The sequence below is a fragment of the Aulonocara stuartgranti genome (assembly GCF_965226115.1).
Source record: "Aulonocara stuartgranti genome assembly, chromosome: 12".
Taxonomy (NCBI): domain Eukaryota; kingdom Metazoa; phylum Chordata; class Actinopteri; order Cichliformes; family Cichlidae; genus Aulonocara; species Aulonocara stuartgranti.
The window spans coordinates 8,387,495-8,406,648 of record NC_138948.1 but is presented as its reverse complement, the minus strand read 5'-3'; the positions used below and the strand labels follow the sequence as shown (position 1 = coordinate 8,406,648).

The following is a 19,154-nucleotide window of genomic DNA, read 5'->3' as shown; positions in this document are numbered from 1 at the left end:
TGTAGGAGGCATCATTAAATGAAAGCCATGAAATATAAAGTTGAAGTAAAGACCTCTATGCAAAGTAGTGAAAGAGAGACAAGGATGCTGAGGGCTATATTAGTATGCATGCTTTTCCTCACTCTGTCTTACTCAGTTCCCAGAGTTCTCCACTGCAGTCTGATCTTCTGTGCCATTGCCAGCCCTACTACATCATCTTCCAAGATCCTCTATTCCCTGTTTTTATCTTAAACATGCAATGTCTGCGACAGCAATGTAGCATGGGGAAAGAGCAGCCGAAATCTTCTTTTGAGAGGCTTAGGAAGCTGCTGTAGCACTCGATCTCTAACATTATGCTGCTGGGTAGCTCCGCAGTGAAGGAAGGAGGACAACTGGTCCTGCTGAGATGACATGTTTAAAATTTACTGCAAGTTTTGAGATGCAAACAGAGCAGAATGTTCAAGGACATTTTCCAAGACACATAAGGCCAATTAAATATATAAGGAGTGGGAGTGATAGTGAGATTGTTTGTCTCGCAGACATGTTTTCATGTGAAATGAAAGTTGATGCAGAATAAGGTATTTCCTTTTCTCCACTGATCTAAGCAGCCTATAGGAAGCCTGCACTAATTTATTTCAATTTTCTTTAAATCTCTATTTGGTATTCCAAACAAGTTGCTTAATTCTTTTTTAATTTCCACACCACATTTGGAATGAAACATTGCCTCATCAGAAGATAATTTTTCAACAAACTGCGTAGAGAACAGCTGCAAGACTGTAGTCTATGTCCCCGACATGGAAAACAGTCATTACAGCAGTTACTTGGAGTGTTTTTGTAGCACATTTTCCTCACCAATAAAACAGTACTGTCACCAGGGTATCCTATTAAAGAAAAACTAGAACCTTTGGAATTTACTAATACAAATGTATTTGCCCAATAATAGTTCATATGTCATCATAGAAACATCATTTGACATGACTAGGTCAACGAAATGAAGAATTTCAGACAATATGACCTATGATTGCTCAGTGATGGAGTAAGACACTGTTTGGCAGGCAGATCACTGTCTTCAAAATGCATACCTTTCTCTTTGTTATTCCTAATCTTACTCTCCATCGTTTGTGTTTGTGATATTTTGAGCTTCAGTCATGTTAATTTGGGTTGGCATCATTGAAATTAAAGGATGATAAAAGGAAACTGGTGCTATGTTAATATCTCTTTGAAGATGGAGTCAATCTGGCAACAGAATGCCGAGCCCTTATTTTCTCTTCCCTTTCCTCTCTTCCTGTATTGAGCACAGTGGATATGAGATAACTGCAGACTCAGCTTTGTAACAGCTTACCTTAGGTGGAGGAACTCTTAAAGCCTCTCCTTTCATCTTGCTCCTTATGTTAGAAACCAGGCTTTGTTTTGTCTTTTTAATCGACATCTGGACGCTGAATATTTACCTATGTAATGTATGTAATACATACTCTACCTTTCCCCCTGGATCTTAAAAAATGTTGACCTTCACCACAGTTTTTTATGATGGGAATATGTACTGTATATTTAAAGTAGGTTATATGGAACACTTTTTGCCCATAGGCTGCAGGCTGTTGTAATGTCTGAAAAGTAGCATCTGTCTGTGGACAGTCAAAGCTATTATGCAAGCCTTTCATGCATTTAACCTGCATAAGCCTCCATTAGAATTGTAGATAATGAAAATGTTATAAAGTAGAAACATATAATGCATGGTAAAACTTGCCAAGCATTTTTATGTAAATGTTAATGATGTAACCTATAATTTGTCCCAAGAGCTATTTGTGCTCTAAAGTACTGCTACAAAAGCAGCAGTAGTATCTGAGTGTTCAAAAAGTATGTCTGCGAATGCTTGGAAATTAACTAACACTGACGTTACACAGTGAGCCACAAATCTTATACTGTGATTGGCAAAACATTTAATGCTGTTTCTTTACAGATATAGAATCTCTTTAATGGATCCTAACATAGGGCTTTTGAGCTAAAAGGTGCTAAGTAGAGAAGCAATCAGTTACAGTTTTGATGACACCCATATCAGCACTTTGTACCGAATTCACCATCTTCACTTGTCTCAAACATGTCACACTGCGACTTTAATATGCAGTTAATTGTTCTCATCTTGACCTGCTGGTAGAATGAGCCCAGCTGCCACTGCCACCCGTACTTCTGTTATCTGAGCAAAAATGCATTATTGTGTGCCCCCTTTAATGACTTTAATTAGTTGTAAACGGAGTTGATTCTCCTGTTAAGTGGATAAGGAGTCGATAATGTAATATAGTCCCAGTATGCACGGCTCCAACTTTATCTCACTGAGAAGGTGGTGCACAGGAGGATAGTTTGCATAGTAATGTCAGTGGGCTGGATAAACCCATTGTAAGGTTAAAAAAAAAATCACATACTGACAGCGCTCAATCACTGAACTGATATGAAAACGACAATTAGTGTGTTCCTGTACTGGCAGAGAAATCATTGCAGAAGAGCTGTTTCATTGTCACTTACATAATGTGGAAGTTTTTACTGGAGCAGATGAAACATTGAAAGGGTCTGTTATCAAGAGAAAAAAAGGAGCTATCTTCATGTAATTATTAAGTAAACATATCCTTGGAATGATGTGAAAGACAAAAAACAGGTCGTTTAGGAGAAGTGTAAGAATTGAACAAAACCTAATAAGAGCCTATATTTTCAGTATTTCAAGAGAGAAAGATATCTAAAGTAACACTGCCAACTCAAACATGTCAACATAATTTCAGCTTTGCTTGACAATATTTGCCCAATGAAAGCTCTTCCCTGTAAAAACCCTACAGATTCAGTAAACGAGGCAGCCTTGAAGAAAAGAGCCCCATAAAGTTCATGTCAGTAAACTATTTCTCCTTTCATCCACTCATCTGCAATAAAGTTTCCAGTCTCCAGTTTCCATTTGCTGAGTAATGCCTTGCCTAGCCAGTGGTGAGGTGCAGTGCTTTCACACTGGAAAAAGCTAATGGCTGTTTATGGTTTCTAATGCATGATGCTATGGCTTTTGAAATAAAATGTGCTCTATGATAATGTTGTGTGTGGATAGAATTTGTCATCAGGAAATGCTGTGATGCTACAATTGACCTCCAAAAAATTTATGAACGTATACTTGCTCTCTTACCTGTTTATGAGTCTTTAAGGGAATAGTGTCCCTACATTAAATTTGGCTGTTCATTTACATTTACTCATAACTTGTTTCCCACCTCCCTTCCTCGCTTAAAAATATGAGCATGCAAAATTTTATACTTCAATGAGAAGTGACATCCTGCAGTCAAATCCCAGATGAAGATAGGCAATGGAGACTGGAACCCCGAGAGTAAAACAAACGGGGGTGGTGGAGCAGAGTAAGCAGATGGCTGATGGAGACTTGGACAGCGCACATTTGACAATTGATAAGGTGGAAATAAGGAGGAGCATTGAGTGGGAGAAGGGGCTGATTGGCTCAGAGCTCACAGATAGATTTGTTTTTTGGATACAAGTAGTGACATTAAAATTTAAAGCTCAATTCAAATTTGTGGGAAAAGAGAGGTATTGGAGAAAAAGCCATGAAGCATTTTAGATATGACCAAGACATATGTGAGAGTACAGGTCTTCCTCAATTAAGATACATAAAAACGTAATTTCAGCAAAGGGGGCTCATTTGGAATAAAAGAGCAATATTAACAGCAAAAATGTGAAGATTCAAAATTTTAAGTATTACTGACAATTTGATAGATCATAGTGTACAATCCCAGAAGAAGGTAGGGGATTATAACGGGACCTAAAAGAGAACAGCAGGGGCAGTCTTAACATAGCATGGAAATCTCATCTCCAGAGTAGAAAAGATATGAAACAGGCAAAGTCAAGAAAAATGACAGATAAAGAACAGTTACAATTATGATGAGAGAAGAAGTCAGAAATAGATTTAAGACAGCGAAGATGAAATCTTGCAAAGAAGGCTAGCTGACTAGGTCACAGGGAGAGGACTGGGAGTCGTTGATTGGCTAGAGGCTGCTAAAGAAAGAGAGAGAGAGTGGAAGAACATAGGCTTCTGATTGGTTGGCAGTCATTGGAGGACAGAGAAAGAACGAAATAAGAGCCTTTGATTGAAAAGAAGCCAGAGAGAGAATGAGGGCATTTGATTGGCTTGAAGATGTTGGAAACCAGAAAGAAAAAAAATAGAGCCTTTGATCATCCAGAGGCTGTTTAAGGTCAAAGAAAGCGAGAAATTAGAGCCTTTAATTGGCTGGTGGCCATTGGAGGCTAGAAAAGAGGCCATTGATTGGTTAGAGGATGTCAGGAGGCAGAGGGTGAAAAATGAAGCTTTCTGATTGACTGTCAGAGGCCAGAGAAAAAGAAATGACAGCCTTTGCCCAGAGGTTGTCAGCAGATAGAAGAACGAGAGACTGTAACTGGTTTGTCATTAAAGGATTTAAGACAGCGAGAAACAGGTGAACCAAACAAAAATAAATATGATGAAAATAGACAAATGTGAACAATAAACTAAACATATGCTGATCTTACCCCAAGAATCTTAAGACCTGAAAGATCTTGTGATTAGAGGCTGATATCAGAATCAGGAGTCATGAAATGTTAGCAACAGATGACCAGCAGTGACCCAGATGTTTAAGAGATTAGGATAACATTTCCTGTGTAGCTGCTAAAGTAGCAGCACCGATTCTGATGGAGCAGCCTGAATACTGATAAACTAAGATTTGGACAAACTGTGATTAAATGGCGATAAAAGGTCTGAGATAGAGTTTAAAAATGATAACATTGAAAGATAAGACAGAACGCCCTTTATTATTGAAATGTTTTAGAAATCATACATCATACATAAGAATCACCAGATGAGTGGGGCAGATGCCATTACAGCGTAGAGAGATGGTGCCATGCCAGCTTTATTGGTGGAAGGGCAAGGGTAGGGTAGGGTTGGGTGGTTCATACTTTTGCATTTGTGCTTTGGCTGGGGTGAATTTTTCAGTCTTTTTTGATGATAAGAAACCTAGTTTGGGAACTCTGAGCAAGTTCAACACAACTGCTGGGCTCTTGCAGGACTGGAGACTGATAGAATCTGAGAATGAACTGAGAACTGACAATGCAGACTACGAGCTAGATTAATAATACTAACTACTAGCTGCTGAAGACTGGAAAATCTACCATCGATGTGAAATAATATTCCAGTATTCAAGAGTTTAGTAGATAGTAGATCAAATATCTCTGGTTTACCAAAAATATAGCTGCGTAACATGACTGGGAAGAAAAGAACATACTATGAAATGTATCTTCTCAACATTACAGCGAGGTTGCATGACAGATGGCTCAAAAGGGAGCACGACAGATAACAATGAATTTAACAGAGACTAGGGCCTAGCTGATGGGCTGAGAGAACAAGGGCAGATAGATTGCTCAATACCTGGTATAATGTTGACATTTTCAATGAGGTTAATTCAACCTCATTTAAATGGAAAAATGGGAGTTAAAAAACAGCAGCAAAAATGGTCAATATTACAAAAAGGAATGGAGATAGATATGACAGAATAGATCTTTCTTATTGAACCTATATAAAAACCCTTAATCGCCACTATTGCATGTTATTAACTCTTCTGTAGTGCTTTCCTCTGTCTCCTTGTAACTTTCTGTAAGTGTGTCTGGCTCTGAAGCTGCATGTTCCTAATCTGCAGTTATAGGCCTCCCCAATCTGGGGATGGTTACTATTTGATTTTTTAATAATTTGCTTGTGCTCATCATTTCTCTCTTTGCTTTCCGCTTACCCCGCCAATCAAGATAGATGGCCACCCTACCTCAGTCTTGGTCTGATGGAGGTCTCTACTTATTAATCTGTTGTCAAGAGCTTGCTCAAAGGGAATAGTTGGGTTCCTTTATAATTATGTAAAGTATTATAATGCTTCAAAATGCCCTGAGTTAACTTGAATTTGTGCTATATGAATAAAAAGTGTTCAGATTACTTCTATTGGGCAGTACGGTGATTAGCGCAGCACAACAAGATGATTCTGAGTTAGAATGCATCATTTGGCTGGGGCCTTTCTGTGTGGAGTATGCTTGTTTGGTATTATTGTAGGGCCTTTACCTTACAATATAAAGCACCTTGAGGCAACTGTTGTTGTGATTTGGCGCTATATAAGTAAAACTGAACTGAATTGAAATTTAATTCCCCCTGTGTGTATGTGGGTTCTTTCCAGGAACTCTGGTTTCCTCCCAAAGTCAAAAAGACAGGCAGTTAGTGGGATTATATCCATTGGTGATTCTAAATTGGCTGTACATGTGGGCTGTATTTGTGACTGTCTGTGTTAGCTATGCATGCATACTGGCAAAAAGTCCAGGGAATACCCTAACTCTCGCCCTATGGTAGCTGGGATAGGCTCAACATAAAACCTGGAAGACCAAAGCTAAATACCTAGTTTCCTGTGCGATAATAAAAAGCTGCTAGTATGAAGTATGAAGAGTAATTTACATGAACTGACAAATTATTTATTTATTTATTTAAATGCAAGAGAGACTAAAAAATCTCACAAAGGAACTAATCACAAATGTAGCAGGACACATGTTATTATGAGGGCACATAGCTATGATCCCCCCCCCCACTAAAACACTTCAATAGAAAAAAACTATTCACAGCTTTATTCTGTTGTTGCATTCATTGTTTTAATTCACACTGTTATTTTTATCTAATGTAGTGCATTACGTTTAATGTAAAAAACATCTCAGTTTTCCAGAAGAATATATTTACAGAAAGGATAACTGCATTTGACGCAAAGCCTAGATAATATTCCATTTTGGACATGGACAGGTGAAAACTCGACAGCCAGGCATTCATTCCTGTTATACTTCTTTGGTTTCTGGTGGAAGTCAGCTGCCTAGGGAGCATGTGTAACTGGGAACTGTAATGCAATTCAAGTAAGTGAGATCACAAAAAAAAAAGGCAGGCACGTGGACATCTACACAAACCCTTGCACTGTCTGTTGGCTAAACTTATGTAACTAGGACCTGGGCAGACCCCCGCGGACATGGAAAGTATAATTCCTGCTTAAGAGTACGTCTCTTTTTTTCTTCATGTTAATGTGAGTGAAAACCCTGAAAAGCATCTTGACATCCTAAAAGTTTGGAATTTTTTATCCCCCCCCTTCTGCTCCTTCTGGCAGTGTGAGTTCTAAACAAATGCTAATAAAGTGTTTTTATAATGAGGAAAGCCCACATTTGTCTTTGTTATCTGTTACTTTCTTTTTTAGACTGAGCATGAGAAATTTTAGTGATTTATTGGTGCTGACAGACTCAATCAGCATTGTGTGTACTAATTGTGCAATGCTTTAAATGTAAAGAACATTCATTAATATGAATGTGTGAAATGGAAAAGTCCCACTCTTAAGCTTTAAAAGAAAACAACAACACTGCATGCACTTAGAAATAATGTATTTAGCTTGCTCAATAATGTATTTTGTGACACTGTGGGCTGTTGACATTAGATTTTAACTGTGATATTGACTTTCGGAAAGTACTACAGCACTTTAATTTCTGTGCATTTCCAGTAGCCAAGTATTATAAATCCTGAGTGATTGTGAACTGCTGATGGAGTCTATAGAGTTTCCAGCTCTAATTTCTGTGTTACGGTAGAGTAAACAACAATAAACAAAGGAAAAACCACGGAACGGCTCAGGTGTCTTTAACTTGGAGAGGAAGGTGAAACTATTTCATGGCTTTTTCTCCAGAGTTAACTGTGGGAAATGTAAATGTAACATGTACCACTCACCCTTCCCGAAAATATGGTCCGTTTGCTAAACCTTGTATGAATCAGCAAGTAATGGGGGCGGGAGGGGGGATTCAAGCAGCAAACATGTGTCCGTGCAAGTATGTGCTGTATGTGTGCAGGTGTTGAACTTGTATTGCTAAAGTGTGTATGAGCTGAGAGAAAAAGTGGAGGAAGAGCATGCTCTCTCTCTTGTCTCATATTTCTCTTTGGTATAATGTGCTGCCTGTTCATGCGATGCCTTTTAAAGGCATGGTGGGAATCACTTCATAGTCAGGCACGAAACTCAATATGCTAATGCCTTCCTAGGGAGCTTTGGAGGGGGAGAAAACATAACTTGTCAATTACCTATAGCAAAACCACAGGAAGATTTATTGAAAACCAGAAAATTCCACATGACAAAAGAGCTTAAACGTGACAGGTCAAAATACAAGGCACCACCTGTTTAACTAATTATAAAATGATGTGAGCCTTCGCAGACTCATTGCCATTGTGTCAAAATAAATTATGTTTAAGGACGCATACAGCAATTTGTATATCTATTAATTACTTCTTGAAAGTGCTAGGTGCAAATTTCAAACTTTGATTTATGTTAACAAAGGAAAGGACTGATCTGTCAAAACTCATTATCCAAGCAAGTGGAGTGGGCGCTGTACTTCTGATAGTGATGCAAAATACATTGTGAAAAAAAAATGCTACACAGATACTCCATACCTCCGAAGGCAGTGCTATAACCAGCCAGTTTCCTTCTAGCGATGGCACACTCTTGCTGGTTGAAGACCCAAGATGGCACAGTGGGACCATCAAGATCGGTTTTAGACTATTTTGTTTCTCACACAGCCATCATCAAGACCCCTCGGCATAATTAGTTTACAGCTCGGAGATTGAGTGTTGGCAGTTCTCATCTCTCCCCCCGGAATAATTGCTGTGATGATAGGCTTTGCTGGGAACATGTACAGGCATGTGAAAACATGCACCATTTTAGATTAGAGGGTTTGGAAAGCCAGCCAAGCTGATGTGACCGCAAAAGTGACATATCTCTGTTTCGCTCATCAAATCAATTCTTGCTTTGGGCTGTCTGATGCTCAATGTCAAAGGACTCCATGCTTTTTTTTTTAACACTTATCTAATCTCTATTCTACACTTAGAGTTGTGTCAAAATGCAACACTGCGGGATTTAAATACTGTTATTTCAATTTTGCACAGTGCCCAAGTATGATCAACAGGAATACCTTCAAATGGATAAATTTCCATTCGGAAACTCACCGACTGATAATATAGTAGAGAGAAAATATTTGCAGGTCCTAAAATCTTTAAAAAATGTGCTTGTTTGGGATTTTTTGTTTATTTGTTTTTTCATTTTATCAGCAGCTCTAACTGGAATAAATAATGGTATGTACATAAAAATGAATTTACTTACTTAAAGCAATTGATTTTTGGACTCCAGTTAGGCAATTTCGTGATGTTACCAATTTTTCAGTCACAAAGTGGAAATGCCCTAAGGCAGCTGTCCCCAACCTTTTTTGCGCCACGGACCGGTTTATGCCCGACAATATTTTCACGGACCGGCCTTTAAGGTGTCGTGGATAAATACAACAAAATAAAACTAGTACCGGTACCGAAAAAAAAGAAGATTTATTCATAACACATGTGAAAAGACCCAGGAACAAAAGTTAGCGATAAAAACGATAACAAAATAACGCTGAAAACCGATAAAAACCCTGAAAACCATACATTTCACACCTGAGCCTCAACTCTCGCGGCCCGGTACCAAACGACTCACGGACCGGTACCGGTCCGAGGCCCGGGGGTTGGGGACCGCTGCCCTAAGGCATAACCTGTTTTATCATCTATTTACTAAATAACCATCATGTTGAATTAACTTAGGCTTGAAATTAGAAACTGAGATCATAGGTCATTAGGGAAGTTTACGTTTAGATATTTATACATTTTTGGTTATTTTTCAGCCCTAGGTATTGCTCCCTATTGACTGTCAGAGAATGCAGATTTTATGCTGTATTTTATATAATCTAAGGAACCAATAAGTTATCAGGATATGGACCACTTGGTTAAACAAAGAGCTCCATACACTCTTGACCGATATGACAGAAAATTCAAAAGTTAAAGGTTGAAACCACAATTTATTTATATATTAGATGGTACAAGTAGACAAAATAAAGGAGTATAATGAATTCAACATATTGTACACAACCTCAGCTTACGGTGTGTTTACAGGCTTGGATGCTATTCTGATCGTAGGATTTAAAACCCATGGATGACATATGGTCAATTTGAACCTCATCAGTGGTGGAAATCCATGTGCTCTATTTTCCTGCCAGCCATTGGAACCATACTGAATCCCCCTCCATCATCATCCCACTATCTTCCAACCCCTTGACACCGCTTCCCCTGAACCCAGCAGATTACAGATATCATTATAATGGATGTCCTGGCAGGCCAGCTGCGGTCACATTTAATTTGCCATGGCCTGATATCTACACGAGATAATCAGCATTTACACCTGAGAGTGAAGACAGAAATATACGCCACAATGTGTATGCGGTAAAGACATCGAGGTAGAGACAGAAGAATGACCAAGACACTGCGAGAAAAGTGGGAGAAAGTAAAAGTAAAAGAAAGACGTAAGGTAAGGGAATAGGAAGGTATATGTATTCAGCACACATGCTAAACAACAAAAGATTAAGTGAAGCACACTTGTAAGATTTGCATTTTAATAAGAATAATCTACTTTGGACTTAAAATGACTTGAGAGCAAAACCTAAATCTTTGTCAACATTCTTCAACACAGACCTTACATCTTAGCTTGGAGAGGGGTGCCTCTCCATCATACTTTGGTTTGCTTTGTGAGGTCAGCCCTGTTCAATTACATGCAGATAAAGAGTGGTGTTGTTCTTTCTAAGTGAAGGTTATAGGGTACTCTTCTTGGAGCAGATGAGTGGGATCTTCATTGATTCCACTGTTATGCTTGTGAGTATGTTTAGAAACTCTTTCCTTCTGCCGCAGTTGCAGGATTATGCATTTCCTGCTCTACAAATCCTTTCACTCCCACCAGACATTGAGGACACCGATTTGTGTATGAAAGAAAGTTATCAGACGCGAAAAAAAAACAAACAAACTGTGGAATTCTTGTATAAAGCTGCCAGAACAGGTACACATTATATATGTTTAGCACCTACAGAATGAGCTTTCACATCTATAACAGATCAATTTCCCCTGAGTCGGGGAGTAATGACCTATTTCTTTTGAAGGGCTCCCAATACATATTTCAGTGGTGAACTACCAAGCTCACAGGCAGACGCATTGCTGTTGTGAAGGTTTTGCAATATAAGGTAAAGAATAATATGTCACAGAATTTCTGAAAGCCTTTGTTCTACCACTATCTCAAACAGAAGTATCTATCTATCTATCTATCTATCTATCTATCTATCTATCTATCTATCTATCTATCTATCTATCTATCTATCTGTCTGTCTGTCTGTCTGTCTGTCTGTCAACTCAGGGTGCGTATTTACTGCTAAAAAACACCTTAGAAAGGTAATATATGCAGTCTTCAACATAAAGTATGTGTCCTTCACATACAACACCCTGGAGTGATTGTTAAGAACTTTGCTTTGAATGAAGATAAATAAAGGAAGAACAAAATCCAACAATGCATAAAGGGAGAGAAAGGTGACCCCGCTGGCTTAAGCATCTCAACAATGTGGTACCAGACATTCAGTAAGACTGCATCAAAACACCAGCTCCCATCTGTTAAGTTTGCAATCTAATGACAAACACAGGCTGACTCGATCAGGATAATGAGGGGTAATTTAAGGACCTCGCTTATGAAATGAATATGGTGATAAATAAGAATGTAGCTATTCTTTCAGGATAAAAGAAATCGGAAGTTCCTCTTCTCTCTCTAAAACTTTTACATCGTAAAACTGAGTTTACATTTACATTTTATAGTCCTGCTGTAGAATATGCACATCAGCCAGTAATGAATGTGTGCAGATTGCATATCATATATGCAAGCACAATATTACTAATTATATGTCGGTTTGTTTTTACTAAAGATACCTACTGATAGAACTCCTTTTCTGCAGCAATTAAGCTCTCAGCTGTTGATCTATAGGAGCTGGAATTTGTCCTTTAGCAATACCTGGGCATGCAGGAATCACTCGCCATAGGATTTATCATGTTTTTACTTATATCTCCAATCCTTGTAGTTATTTTTACAGCTCAAAACCATGATATTCAAAAATTGAACCTGAAAACCCTGATTCTAGCTATATATGCACTATGGTGTTGATCTGTTATGCTAACCCTTCGCCTTACACTGCTCACATCTTGGATCAACCAGCTGCTTTATCTGAATGTCACTGTAGCCTGCAAGAAAAGGAGCAGAGCAGGGTTGACTTATAAGGCTGACAACGGCTCCATTCATGCGTCTAATTTAAGAGCGGCTTCTGCTCTGTCTAATTAACAATTTACTAGGCCATCAGTCAGCCTCCCCATTGTGGTATAATCAGCGTCACTGACGTTCAAGCAGCTCATCGCACCCTTTCGCATCTGCAATAGGATTAGCGCATCCATGCAACTTTCATCAGTACACAAACAGAAAAGTGGGCACGGTGTGTTCCAAAGATGCAGCGAGAACAACTGTGACACCACAGAATGAAAGATGACACTGCAGCAGAGTGAGATGGGCATTGTGTTCAACAAATTAGGCAGCTCAGTTTGTGCATACTAGGACCTTCATCCATATAATCTTCAGGAAAAAAGAGTTCCCATCAGTATGTATCACTGCTGGGTCAACACAACTGAATATTGTGTGCAAATTTCACTTGTCATTTTATAAAGTGTTGTGTAAAGTAAAAGTGGAAGGTGTGATCTGCTCTGTTATGCGTAGGCACCTTGAAAGGATTATAATACGGTGTCAAAGTGGATTTCTATTTTTTGTAAAAAGATGTAACTAAATCCCTTCATAAAGACTCCACCTGCGTCAACACCATATACACGCATAACATTAATTCATTTGGCCCTCCTTCTTCCCCCACACCATCTTCAAGACAAGGGCCAACACTTTAATTTATTTTTTGTTATGTGAAAAAAAAGACTTGTAGGGAGTGGGGGTTAAAAACTGCAGCATTTCTCCTGCTGGTTCTCTCTCCAAATATTCTGACAGTACAATAATAACCCACAGAGAGGATTAAGAACTGGTAATCTGGGGGAATAGTGTATTTCATTTCAACTGCTTTTTTTATATTTTTGCCCATTAGCTTCCTCTGTATAAACAAATAGAATTTTGCTCATTTATCCACTTAGTTTCTCTGTCTTTCTGATTAGAAGTGAAAGGCTGTGAGACTGGGATAACCTAGAGCGGATGGTTCCAAGGATATCTTAGGCCAGCATGCCCGTGTGCGCATCAGTGGGAGTCTGAATGTGTGTGTGCATGTACTGTATAAACAAATGCAGATCTACTTGAAGGGCGCGACCAATTAAAAGAAGCCCCTCAAGGAGCACGCTCATCAGGATGCAGTGAACATCGCAGATCCACTTTCAGATAGCCTGCTGGAATCTGTCACTGTAACTAAGGCATTAATACAACCGAGCTCCGTAGCATAAAACTTTGACATCTTTATCCTTTGACGTTGAGAAACTGTATGATAAAATTGATCTATTGTAACGTTTCACAAACTCAGATCTTATAGAAATTTATAATTGCATGGGAAATCTTGTTATTATTTTAATTCAAAAACTCTGCCAAAGATGTCATTACATCACCCAGCAGTGCGTTACATGAAGAGAACAACTCAATTTTAGTCATAATTAGAGAGATTAAAAGTCTTTTCAACATGATTTAAATACCTATTATTAAAAAGTTAACAGTATATTTTGCTAAGACATTTAAATATGCATCTGGCTGAAAAGGTGAATGTTGAAATTTCATTTACTTTGAATGAAACATCCGTTTGTGATGAAACTAAAGGTTGCAACCAAAATACATAGAACCATGAACCACTAAACGGGTGACACCAGTGTATTTAACCACAAACCCTGTGTGCAGTGGCAATCCCGAGGTCACTATGTGAAATAAGTGGCAAGAACACCTCCTGTTTACCTCCTTCAGTTGAGGTAAATCAGTGACTTCTTGCATGCATCATTATCATCATTATGGCAAAATCTCTGAGCTTTGTGAGATTATTTTGAAGGAGCTCAGATTTTGCCAGTTATGCTTAGTTTATGTAAAAATGTAGTTTGCTGTTGTTTTGGTTTACAAGCTTAAATTGTTTTATGTGTGTATTATATATGAGTGTAGAATTGTATATAGTTAAAATGTATGGATCATATAATGTTGAATTCTGAATATTGATTTGTAAATAATGGAATTTGAAATAAGGGTGTAGGAACAGGAAAAGTGTAAACTTCATCCTACTCCTTTTCGAGCATAAACAATTTGTAGACGTGGAGATATTCATGAAAACTTGATCAATCATCACTGTTCTGACTCCTGTTCTGACAGGTGAGGAATTCAAGGAAAAAAACCTTCAATGTTTCATGCCTACAGTGAGGGGGTAGTTGGCTCTTTTATGCTGTTGGGGGACATTCTATTACAGTGGTTTGAATTAACTTATCATCCCTGTCTATGGGTCATCCCAGTCACCACATCTCAACTGAAAGAACGAAAATGAGAGATTCTGAACCGGTGTATCATCAAAACATCAAAATAAGAATATTTAATAAATATAAATCTGAATATTTTAGAAATTACTGATCTAATGAGATTTTCCCATATTAACATCTCTAGGAGTAAAGAGTGAATAGTCTGTAAAATAGAACAAATATCTAGTGAGCAGCAGCTATCTTGACAAAAACACCATGTTGATGTGAGAGGTCAGAATGGCCAGACTGGTTCTAATTGATAGGAAAGTAACAATAACTCAAATAACCACTCATTACAACCAAGGTATACAGAAGAGCATTGCTGAATGCACAAGACTCTGAACTTTGGAACACACTGGGCTATAGCAGCAGAAGATCACACCAGGTACCACTCCTGTTAGCCAAGAAGAGGAATCTGAGACTTTTGACTGTATCTCTAAATTTGGTCAATAAAAGACGGGAAAAACACTGCCTTGATTTCTCCTGTGACATCTAGATCATTGAATCAGGATTTGGCATTAAGCACGGGTCCATCCTGTCATAGTGGTGGTGTCATGTTTTCCCATTTTGGGCATGAACATCATTTAAATGCCACAGCCTACCTGAGTATTGTTGCTTACCATGTCTGTCCTTTTATGACTACAGAGTACCCTTCTGGAGACCAGCAGGATAACACATCGTGTCACAAAGTTTAAATCATCTCAAACTAGTTTCTTAAACACGATAGTGAGTTAAATTAACTTAAATGGCCTTTAAAAACAACATCTCAATTCAATGAGCATCTTTGGAAAGTGGTGAAATAGGACATCTGTATCATGGAGCAGCTGACAAATCTGCACCAAATGGATGACGCTATCAATTCAATATCAACCAAAAATCTCTGGTGGCTGTTTCCACCACCTTGCTGAATCTACATCCTGCTTAAGTTGTTAAGAAAAAAAGGGGGTAGAACCCAATACTAGCAAAGTGGACCAGTAATGTAACCAGAGGGTGTATTGTGATTTTGCATATTTCTCATTTAATACCTCAAGAGAACAACAGTGTTGTTTGGTTTCATTGCTGACCATGAATGACTAATATGACAAAAACCAAACAAACCTGTAACTCTATAACTCACACGGATGTAAACAGCATTCAAAATAACATCCCTAATCATTTTTCTCTCACTTGCCACACCATCCATACAGTACATTATGAAAGAAATCAAAAAAAACCCCCAAAAACATTTATTTCATTTTCTTAACTTCCTCTCCTTTCTCCAGACCTACCCATAAACTAACTGAACACTACACCCACACACACATTATCTCTTCCAGCCCTCCCCCTGCGCTTGTATAAACATCCATACAAACACAAAGATGGATCAATTTCACATTCCCTTTCAGGGTGCGGAAGATGCCTTGCCTTATTGTCAGTTTATATCATGATGTTGGATTCCCCTAATGCTGAAATGCAAATCAGCTTTGTTTTTTTATTGTTTATTTGTTTTCTTTTATTAGCACCATTTTCTCATAGCTTAATGCATTCAGAACAATCATCTTGCCACCTCAGATGATGCATCTTGTGGCCTATTTTTGAAAATGGGGCAGAGCTTTTGGCAAGGCATTGCCAAAAAATAACAGAGTTAACTAATTGGGAAAAAAATGCCCTAAATGTGTAGTGGTTTCAAAGAGAAAGCGTTCAGTTCCACTATAATGGTTTTATCCATTCATTTGGGCTTCATTGGCTTTGCCTGGCAGTAGACAGGGAGCGACGGCACCCCCAAGCAACAGCTTTCCCACAGAGGCATTTGATCATATGCTGACTGGGTGAAAAAGAGTGTAAATTAAAGTCCCTCCTCATTGTGACACTTTAAACACAAGAAAAGGCAGGCCATATTTTCTCAGCCAAATCAAGAGCCTGAGAGATGGATACCAATTATAATTGCAGCAGAAACAAAAAAAAATTAATGAATAAAAATCAGACATAGGTGTGTGTCAGACGCGTGGTGCTAAATCATGCCAGCAGTTGGGTAATGAAAAGTTGCCTGTAGGGTCTGAGGGACCCAGAGCCATTCTGTGCCAATGAAGGGGTGTGCACTTGAATTTGCATCACCCTGTGACATATCAAAGAGAATCCACAAGCAGATGTGCCTCTTTGATTTTGCTACTTGTGAAAAGCAAAGTTATTCTGTATCCCCACAATAATCTGCAGCTTTCTTACCCTATTCCTGCAGTTTTAGCCAAGTCATGAACATGAGGAAGATGGAGTGTGTACAGCATGTTGCATAAGCACTGTGGCAGTGGTGTATGCATGTGACAGTGCTGGGGCAGTCTATGCACGGGTGGGGCAAAGTGGAAATTAAGATTTTCCACAATATCTTATTTGAACCAAGTGGATGTTACAGCCTCGGTGCTGCTGACCAAACAGCACATGTCATATCTGTGTTATACACTCTGCACTGCAATAAACATGACTAGATCACTAAAAAAAAACCAAACAAACAAAAAAAGCCAAAAACAAAAAAAACAAAAACACAGGGTTACAGTCAGGTGCAGGAAGAGACACAATGACACGCCAGGTGCTGCATCCTCCTTCCTTTCCCACCCTCCCTCTAGCTCTCCGTGAGTGTCCTCACGCACACAAACACACACTCAAACAACTGACAAGAAATTAAATTCTTAACCATTTCTGGCGGAATTGAGAAAGCATTCTTGCCCTCATTAGAATAGCTCCAAGTCCAGTCATGAAAGCTACAAGGCCCAATTTCCCGTCACTTTGGCGGCACCCTGAGTGGGACGATGCCACCAAAACACCAATTATAAGCCAAGGAGCTGGGGAATGAAGCGGTATTACTGGGCCGCCAAGCGGACCATCTGCAGACTTCATCAAACGCTCAGCCCACAGCGTCCAGACGGGCAGAAGCGGATGCCCGGTTTAAGTTGCGATATCATGCAGAGCATATTGACCACTGCAAACAGTACACGGCCTCTCGCTCTCTCGTGCGCACTCTCACTGACATACGCATACAAAAAGGGAAAGCAAGACACGCACAAGATAAGATCCGAATTATGACTCAATTGAGAGCCACTGATTCAAGGTCGTTTACAGCCGACACTTCTGTTTCTAGTTTTTTTTTTCTTCCGTTCCAACAATAAAATTATATTTGATTGTATATAAAGGCTTTATTTTTCGATTTCTTTCGATTATTTTTTTATTGTCATGCTGATAGCCATACCTTATTTTAATCAAACCTCGGGGGTGTTGAACGGAGTCAACTCCAATTAGGACACCTGATTTATCTTTCTGTCTGTCCTCCACAGAGCGGTGACACTGCACCGTTGTGGATTTTATCAGTGCGCAGTAACCCAGCGGGATCCTACTGTCTGATATATGTGAAAACTTTACAAAGGTGTCCAGCTGTCTGATGTGTACTCACCATCAATAATAACGGTCTTCATGATTCAGATGAAAGTGAAATCCAGAGGCTTTATAATTCCGAGAATGAATCCCACGTATACGGAGATAGATAGGAAATCCGCTAATTATTGCAATTTATGGGTTATTGCAAATCCAGTGCAAGACGGGAAACAGGCAGACTAAAGCACCCCTGCACCCTTCAAACTTTAGCCGTAGGTCTTCCCGAGTGGGGAGCCACGTCTCCAGCTGCACCCTGGCTCAGTCATGTGGACGAGAGATTCAAAAACAGTCAGCAATAAACATCCAATTTGGGATCAGTAGACTCGACGCACCAGTCGACACCTCCCCAAATATAGGACGCGCAAACAGCTCGGGAGAAGAGCTCAAAGTGTTAACGCAGAAGTGGAGAATCAACGGCACAGGCGAAAACCGAGTATTGAATCCATCTTTTGAAATCGCAGCAGATATCCAGTCTGATTACTTGCCCCTCTGTATTTCCCAAGTACACTGAAAAAAAGTGTGTGGTATGAGCACGGTTGTCGGTCGCACTGGTGCGCGCCAGTGTGCGTTTACCACGGAGAGGTGGAAAGGGAGGGCGGGGCGGCAAGGGGCGTTTGGCGGAAAGAGACAGAAAGAGGGAGAGAGAGAATTCGAAGATGAATGTTTTATGGGTCTGTATCACGCTGCAAAAAATATCCCTCCTAATTCTGAGTGCATGGGCTATTAATCATGGCAAATAAAAGAAAGACTAGATTTTATGTCCGAGGCTATTTATAGAAAATACTGAACACAAACAAAACTGAACTGAAAATAACAATAATAATCATAATTTTAGGTAACTGGTGTCATTCCTAGAATCAAAGAGTGAATCTGATACTTAATGACTTATTTGGAGAGACATTTCTTACAGTGCTAGGCTGTGCTCTAATGAATGTTTTATGTGCAGGGGTGGTGGGCTGGTGGTGGGTAGGAAGGTGACGTGAGGCGAATCTATTTGGATCGGACATGGCCAGGCACGCACATGCATACGAAAACACCCCCAAAAGACAGGCTGAGAGCCAGGCTTCCTGCAGGGACCCAAGCTTCCTCCTGGGGACTTCAGTTTGGCTGTCCTGACGTAGGTGTAGTTGTTAAAGCCGTGAGAAACAAAGATCTCAGTTCTACTTGGTTAACTGAACCGTTACAATAACATTTGTAATCCTGAGGCTCACCTGAGACCCTTAACTACTTCTGGAAATGTTTTCTTTTGTATATAGAAAAAGAACAATGAAAACAAAACTGTGCTAGGTGAAAATGTCTATTGAAAACACAATTAAAATATTTTTTCATGTCT

At 39.2% G+C, this 19,154-nt stretch overlaps 1 protein-coding gene across 1 annotated transcript in view; it reads right to left on the bottom strand.

The window, feature by feature from the left end:
• The window catches only part of rtn4r (reticulon 4 receptor), a 48,190-nt gene extending 29,751 nt beyond the window's left edge, over nucleotides 1–18,439 (bottom strand). Inside the window, exon 1 of the mRNA XM_082554525.1 lies at nucleotides 17,841–18,439. Within this exon, the coding sequence (XP_082410651.1) occupies nucleotides 17,841–17,862 (22 nt within the window). The 5' untranslated portion in view covers nucleotides 17,863–18,439. The remainder of the gene's footprint in view (nucleotides 1–17,840) is intronic.
• Nucleotides 18,440–19,154: the final 715 nt, after the last annotated feature.